We start from the raw sequence: 8,168 nt of genomic DNA on the forward strand, positions 1-8,168 counted from the left end.
GCGCCCCCTCCCTGGCCACGCCCCACTCCCTAGCCCCATTCTTTTAGGGGGGCATGGGGAGAACCCCGAAGCTACAGATAAGTGCCCAAAGGAACCTCAAGGAGAACCTTCAGGCGCCAGGTGTCCCCAGCCCCTGCTCTAGCCACACCCTGCCAGGGATCTCTGCCCCACCTGAAGTGAGGCCGTGGGGTGCCTGGTTCAGGCAGAGTGACATGAGACCCTGGAATTTCCCTGTCCTGGGGCCCACATCTCACTTGTGTTTTTTCAGTCACATTGGGAGACGGGGTTGTCTCAGTTGCTCACTGGCCCTTTGGAAGGGGTGGCCCCGCCGCCAGAGGCTTTGGGACATTCGTTAAGCCACTTAGTTCTAACAACATTCCTGGAGGACCCTGAGAGATGGGGACCGAGGACATGGGCCAGTCGGGCAGGTGAGAGGGTGGGGTGGAGGGACCTATGGAACTGCCTGCCACAGTTTCCAGGTAGCAGGGTTGTGGTTGGAGACTCAGCAGTAGAGGGTAGTGCTTTGGGGAGAGGGAAGGGGAGGGAAGGAGGCCCAAGATCCTTAGGGAGGCTGGGGGACTAGTTGAGCTGCAACGCATGAGGAGCAGAAGCGGGTGTGTGTGTGTGTGCGTGTGCATGTGTGTGTGCGTGTGCGTGTGGTGTGTGTGTGCGCGTGCGCGCGCGCTGGGGATAGTGGTGACCAGTTCTTGAATCTTTCCTGTGTGCCAGACCTACTCTGTGCCAGTTTTTATCCTCACAGCAGCCTTGGAAGGCAGGTCTTTTTGTGATATAGATGAGGAAACAGGCTCAGAGGCAAGGGACTCAGCCAGGTCACAGAGCCAGTAGGTGGCAGGGCCTGCTACCAGCTGCTTCCACTTCTCAGACAGATGGAGGCCTGTGCCCCAGGAGGGGCCTTGCTTCCAACTGCTACTGGGTGGGGAGGGACTGAGACATCACTGAGGTCACCCAGAGCCCCCACAGCCCTTGGCATCCTCCCTGGACAGCCTGGAGTGGCCCAGATGGTTTAAAAGGCAGCTTCTCCTGCATCTCCCCTCTTGAACATCTTGGGGCTTCCATGGTGGGGGAGGGTGGAGGAGAGCCCCTCTCCACAGGTGCGCTTTAGGGACCTGGAGGGACCTGGGAAGTTGCACTCTGCTTCCTCCCTTGAGTCCTGGGGAAAGGTCAGAAGTGGACATTTTCAGTGGCAGCAGGAAGAAGGCAAGCTAGACTACAAGGAGGTCCAGGGCATGGCTCCAGAGAGGAGGGCCTTTGTCATCCACCTGGAGATCAGGAAAAATGGAGCCTTCCCTCCCCAGGACCAGGGGACAGGTCCATTTTGATAGGGCACATCTAGGAGGTGACCTGACCTGGGCTGGGAGGACACACAGTGCCCTGGGGACGGGAGTCTGGACTTCGGTGTTTGGGCAGGGGCAGCACCTGGCACAGGGTCCCACCTTGGGGCTCTGGGCCAAGCATCTGCCCTTCTGTTCTCAACACCTGTCTCTTGTGTTGAGAGAATGGCCACTGCAAGGAGACGATCCCTCCCACCTCCACATGGGCCTTCCCTCCGCAGTGTCCTCTCCCCTGTTGAGTGATTGTCAGGGCAATCCTGTGAGGGCGAGTGGGGCTGGTGTTTGATCCCCAGCTGAAGCCGAGAGGGTGAACACTTCTTCTGGCGTCACACAGCAAGGGGTGGCTGGGTGACCCACCACTGTGCCTTTCCCTGGGTTCTGACCTCATGTGGCCTTTCTTTCTCTGAGGTTCTTGTCCTCTGTGCTGAGCGGTGCACTTGACTTCTGGTGCCCTTCCCCCTTTTACTGACACCCCCAATGGCTGTGTCCCTCTCCGAGAAACCTTTACCTCTCTTAGTCCTCCTCTCCTGGGACACTGGCTTTCCCACCCCAGCCTGGGGAAAGGGCAGCCTGGGTGTCCCTTGGGAGCCATGCCTGCTGCCCATACTGAGATGGAAGGGGCAGAGGGGCCTCCAGAACTTCCACCTTTGGCCTTTTATGTTACCTGATGTCTGGAGACAGAGACCCCAGTGAAGAGCCCTTCTGTCCTCAGCAGGGGCGCCCTCCCTGGCCCTGGCCCAGTTTTCCTCTTCCCTGTGGAGACTGGCTTTCCAGGTCCTGTTCCTTCTAGGCCTCCTCTCTGCTGGGTGCAGGAGGGGGTCCATCCAATGGGTGTGCCTCAGTGCTCCCGAGAGCTAGTGGGTATCAGCTCCTCCTGGAGATGACACCTGACCCCAAAGGGGGACACTGATGGTGCTGTGACAGGCCAGGGGGCCCTGCAGAGAGCAGGGGCCTGCACCGAGGGCTCTGACAGTGCCACACTGGCATGGCCCTTTTGCCTTGCTCTAGCTGGTTCCCCAGGGACAGGGGACAGTTACCCGCTCCTGCCAGACAAGGAGGGGTGCAAAGGCACGGTGAGGGGAGACCCAATATCCCCAGCCTCCTGCTTCCTGTAAGAAGAATGAAAGGCCCCCTGTCCCCCCCCCACCTCCTGCAGTGAAGGCCAGCCACCAGCACCCCATGCCCTCCGCTGTCTATCAGCTCTGACAACAGGGGCCATGGAGGCACCAGGTGGGAGCCAGGTGATTAATTCTGGGGACAGCCGGACTGAGGGGGTGTGAGCAGGAGGAGTGTGGAGGTGTCACTCCTGTGAAGCAGGGACATTTTTCACGCTGTCACTAGCAGGCCACGTATCTTTAAGCAAACAACAGAATAAATAATTCAGGGGCCCGATTGTAGGCAGATTGGGCACAGAGACAAGGGGACAAATGGGGGCTGTCAGCTTGTGCCTGGCGCTGCCCGGCTCGTTGTTGGAGCCGCTGGCGACGGAAACTAGCAGCGAGGGCCTGTCACCAGCTGGGGCTGGGCTTGGGGCCTCGGCCGACACACCCCTCGCCCTTCTACTCATGCCAAGGGTGCTGTCCCCATTCTGGAGTGTCATTGTTCCTTCCCTGTCCTCAGCTCTGCCCTTTCGTCCAGTTTTTTTTTTTTTTGCTTCAGGATCTCACTCTGCCAAGGCTGGAGTGCAGTGACACAATCACAGTTCACCACAGCCTTGACCTCCTGGGCTCAGGTGATCCTTCTGCCTCAACCTCCTGAGTAGCTGGAACTGCAGACATACACTACCACACCTGGCTAATTTTTATTTTTTGTAGAGACAAGATCTCTCATTGTTGCCCAGGCTGGTCTTGAACTCCTGGGCTCAAGCAATCCTCCCTCCTGGGCCTCCCAGAGTGCTGGGATTACAGGTGTGAGCCACTGCACCCAGCCTTGCCCAGCATTTTGTGGATTTAAGCATGTTTCCATCCACCCTTTGGCAGACTCCACATGGGGTTGTTACCCCATCTTACAGATGAGGGAATTTCAGCTCTGAGAATGTTAGTTTGCTGGAAGGGCCACCTGGCAGGTGCTGAGATTCCCTCTGGCAGAGCAGGCAGGCCTGGACCTCAGGGCTCCTGACTTCCAGCCAGAACTCTTCCCTTGGAGCCTCACTTTTAGCTCGTGGAACTGACTTACTGCTTCCATTTTCTAGATGGTGAGACTGAGGCTGAAGGGCGCCGGGGCCTCTGGCTTATAGCTGAGGGCTGAATGCCTCCCCATCTTCTGGAACCTGTGAACTGGGTTTTCTAGGGGAGCCAGCTCTGGTCTTAGAGGAGAGCAGGGGGCCAGCTGTCCCTCCTCTCTGCACTCCCTCGTCCCTCCACCTCCCCCTGTGCTCCCCAGCCACCCTTAGGCGTGCACTCCTCCAGATTTTGCTGTGTTGCCCGGGTTTTCTTCCACCTCTGAGCCAGGAGCAGCTGACGGGCTTTACAGGTTTGGAAACTCATTTTGATCAGTTCACCTGGGGGTGATGGGACCCTGGGGAACTGAGTCTCACCCGCTTGGCCTGAGGGCCAGAGATTCCCGGAACAGCCACTGCAGCTCTTTGTCTAACCAGGGGAGAGAGAAGAGGTAGGGATGTTGGGGGCCATCGGGAGCCCCTCAGGAAAAGATGTGGTCTGCCTAGGCAAAAAGGGCCACCCTGCTCGTGTGACAAACAAACTGAAGACCTGCCTGAGATCACAGAGCAAATGTGAGGCCTCCCTGTAGCTGGCGTCCAGGCTCTGCATGTACTCCCAGCCCAAGCCAGGTCACCACCTAGATATGCCCCATCAAAATGGACCTGTCCAGGTCGGGTGCAGTGACTCAAGCCTGTAATCCCAGCACTTTGGGAGGCTGAGGTGCGGGGATTGCCTGAGCCCACGGGTTCGAGACCCGCCTGGGCAAATTGGCGAGACCTCATCTCTACAATAAATCAAAAAATTAGCTGGTTGTGGTAGTGCACACCTGTAGTTCTGACTACTTGGGATGCTGAGGCGGAAGGTTCGCATGAGCCCAGCAAGCTGACACTGGGGTGGCCGTGAGCATGCCTTGTACTCTAGCCTGGGCAACGGAGTAAGACTCTCACTCAAAAACAAACAAACAAAAACAACAGACCTGTCCCTTGGTCCTTCTGCCCTTTCAGTCACCTAATAACCTGGGACAGAGCCATTTTAGAAATGAAGGTAGGGGACACAATATCAGTAAGGGTACCTGATCTCAAACCAGGCAAAGTGGGGACCAGAGGGAGGCCCAAACTTTACCTGTATGATGACCACTTGTATACCCAATCCTGAATTGTACCTTACATCTTTAAAAAAGAAAAAGGATTATCCCCCGCTCTCCCCCCCAAAAGAAAGGAAGGTGAGGATTCTTTGTAACCATAAGATGCCCTGCTGGGTCCTCACTCTTTTTCTGGATGTTGCAGTGAGTGCCATTTTCTCCCATTAACACCCATCCAGGTGGTGACGAAACCTTGAAACCTCCCTGCCATTGCCCAGTCAAATGATTATTCATCCTCTGCTTGAATATTTCTGTTGACAGGGAGCTCACTACCACATAAGTCCATGGACTCCACTCAGCTCAGGCCAGGAGAAAGTTCTTCCTGTAGCTGAACTGAACTCTGAACCTTGTGCCTCTCCACTGGTCCCGTAGTGAGTCCTTTTGCTCACCCCATCCCCAGCAAGCTGGCTTCTTCCACATGTGGTGGTTTTCTCTGGTGGTTGGACACCGCAGTCCTGCCTGGGCTTCTGGTGATGCTGCTGTGACAGAGAGGGCCCAGAACAAAGCAGTTCAGATCTGACAGACATTTGTTTCTCTCTGCCCTAGTAGTGGGTGGGCCAGAGCGGAGACCTGGGCTCCTTCCATTTTGTTGCTCCACCGACTCCCAGAGGGTTGAGGCTGGTTGACCCTGAGGCTGTTTTGCTCACAGAAGGGGAGGAGAGGAAGTAGAAGGAAGCACTATTGTATTTTAATCGAATGACACAGGTGTTGGCCTCAGTCCTCCCACAGAGGTTTTGTTAGCAAGTGTGTAGTCACACAAGGCCCCACTTAGCTGCAAGGGAGGCTGGGAAATGTACTCCTCAACTTGGGGAGAGGGGTGGGGGGTCGATTTGCAGAGCACCACGCTGCTCGCCCAATTTTCTCTTCTCCAGGCCAGATGGCCCTGGCTGAGCCCAGCAGATGCGCCTCCTTTTTGAGCTGCCAGGGTCTATTGTAGGGTCAGGGCAGCTTTAAGACAAAGGGCAGCCGGGCTTGGTGGCTCAGCCTGTAATCCCAATGCTTTGGGAGGCCGAGGTGAGTGAATTGCCTGAGCCCGTGGGTTCAAGATCCGCCTGGGCAACTTGGCAACACCTCATCTCTACAATAAATAAAAAATTAGCTGGGCATGGTAGCGTGTGCCTATAGTTCTGGCTACTCGGAAGACTGAGGCGGAAGGATCGCCGGAGCCCAGCAGGTCGAGGCTGCGGTGGCCGGGAGTGTGCCACTGCACTCCAGTCTGGGCAACGGAGTGAGACTCCAACTCAAAAAAAAAAAAAGACAAAGGGCAGCATGAATGTCCCCCACCTGCTTCCCCTCTCCGCACCAGCAGACCAGCTCCCACCCCAGGCAGCAGTATGGCCCTGATTACTCCCACTAAGTTGGCCCCCAGGCCACTGAGGGAAACCCTCAACCTTAGCAGGTCAGGACAAAACCAAGGGCCCAGCCAGATTCCCTGCCCCTCCCTCTGGTCCCAGTTCCTCATCTGTCAAATGGGGAAACACTTTTTTGGCCTCCTCACTCAGCTGCTATGAGGTCTGTACCCTAACAAGGCAGGGGACACACTGCCCTCAAGAGCTGCTGTCATCCTCCGGCAGTGGACAGGAACTGGGAGAAGCCCAGATAGGCCATGAAGTAATTGCCAAGGGCCCAGGACTGAGTGGAGGCAAGGGCACCGAGGAGTAGAAGGGATGGGTGCTCAGGGCCGTGGGGCTCTGGGGGCTTGTGTTTTCTTTGGGCCTGGGGCAGAGGGTGGGATCCAGCGTGTGCCTCAGTCTCCAGCAGGATCGGCCCTCTCTGGTTCTCAGGATCTGTTTCCTCTGTCCCGTTTCCACTCCCTTCTCCCAGGCCGCCATTCTAGTTCGCTTCATGCATCTTCTTCCCATCTGCTCATCCACAATGTATGTGGCTGAACTGAAAGACTAACCTTTGGCGACATTTTAAGATTATATGATATCACACATAGAAAGGATTCTATAATCCTTCTGGTGGGATTGGGAGGGGCAGGGGCTCTGTGATGGGGAGGCCCCCACTAAGGAGTGGTGCTTAGTGGGAGGGCTCAAAGGAGGGGCCACCTCTGGAGTGACCAAGGGAGAGGAAAGGCACTCCAGGCAAGCAGCCGCCGGACGTGCGAATCCCGGGAGTGCGGAGCAGGGAACCGCAGGAGAGGCCACTGCAGGGGTGGGGTGGGACTGGCGCATGGTTTGGGAGATGCTGGCTGCTCAGTTCAGAACTGGATGCCACGGGAGCTAGGGAGCTATGGTGGGTTCTTGTGCAGGGCAGTGCCATGTGGAAGCAGGACTTAAGAAAGGCAGTCCCTGAATTCCAATTACCCTGGTCTCTCTCCTTCCAGCGCTGGCCACCAAACAGACTTATGTCACCTACACCAACCATGCCATCTAGCTAGGCCACGAGCCCAGCAGGAAGAGGAGGAACCGTGACCCTTGTGGATGGTGCGTCAGGCCAGGGCCATGCCCAGGGGCCCAGCTGATGTCCTGCCTGCCCGTGGGTGCCCACGGACATGGCTTGGTGCTGAGGACAGCAGTGCCTCCGGCCGTCACTGCTGAACAGCCTGGGCAAGCCAGGTGGGCGGCAGGAGGAGGACACTCCAGGCCCCTGCAAGAGCCTTCGTCTTGGGCCAATTGCCCCTCCTGGCCACAAACCACAGGGGCTCAGGCGGTGTGGGCCCCAGGGCTGGGTCTCTCCTTCCTTCCGTCTCTGCCTGTTCCACGTCTGTCTCCAGCTCGTCTCTGCGCTCTCTGACTCTGTATGTCGCCTTTTCTTTCTTGTTGTCACCGCTCTTTGTGTCCTCGGCTTTCCTGTGTCTTCTTTCCCTCTGGCTCTGCCTCCTCCCATCATCCTCTCTGTCTTAGCTTCTCTGCCTCCTCCTGGGTTCTGCCTGTGTCACTCCTCTCATGCCTTTTGCTTTCCTGTCCTTGACTTCACTTCCATCCCGTTTATGGACCCGTCTCTGTTCCACCCACTCCCAATCCATCAGATCTTACGTGTCGCAAAAGAGAAAAACGGAAAAAAAGTCAAAACACAAAAAAGCCAAAACAAAAACCAATCTCGAGTGTGTTGCCAAGTGCTGCGTCCTCCTGGTGGCCTCTGTGTGTGTCCCTGTGGCCCGCAGCTTGCCCGCCGGCCCCGCCCATCTGCCGTGTGTCCTGTCCGCCTCCCCGCCTGCCCCTCCTGCCGACCACACGGAGTTCAGTGCCTGGGTGTTTGGTGATGGTTATTGATGACAATGTGTAGCATGATTGTTTTTATACCAAGAACATTTCTAATAAAAATAAACACATGGTTTTGCACCCAGGCTTCACATCTGCCGGGGACCACGGGCTCAACCCGCAGCCGGAGGGAGGCTGGGGCTTGGAGGGAAGCGGGGACTGGGTGGCGGAGATGGGACCTGGTTCGGATGGAGACTGCTCCCTGGGCTGGGATTAGTGTGGTGTGGAGAGGCCTTGGGAGGGAGGGGCTGGGTTTCCAGGTAGGGGACATGGACGGTGTGGAAAATTCCAGAAATCAGCACCTGGTGGT

At 56.9% G+C, this 8,168-nt stretch overlaps 1 protein-coding gene across 1 annotated transcript in view; it reads left to right on the plus strand.

The window, feature by feature from the left end:
* The window catches only part of GRM4 (glutamate metabotropic receptor 4), a 111,185-nt gene extending 103,246 nt beyond the window's left edge, over nt 1–7,939 (plus strand). The window contains exon 9 of the mRNA XM_008066826.2: nt 6,982–7,939. Coding sequence (XP_008065017.1) covers nt 6,982–7,031 — 50 coding nt within the window. The 3' untranslated portion in view covers nt 7,032–7,939. The remainder of the gene's footprint in view (nt 1–6,981) is intronic.
* The last annotated feature ends 229 nt before the right edge of the window (nt 7,940–8,168 follow it).

Source organism: Carlito syrichta, unplaced genomic scaffold, assembly GCF_000164805.1.
Source record: "Carlito syrichta isolate Samal-C Ts95f unplaced genomic scaffold, Tarsius_syrichta-2.0.1 Scaffold309115, whole genome shotgun sequence".
Classification (NCBI taxonomy): domain Eukaryota; kingdom Metazoa; phylum Chordata; class Mammalia; order Primates; family Tarsiidae; genus Carlito; species Carlito syrichta.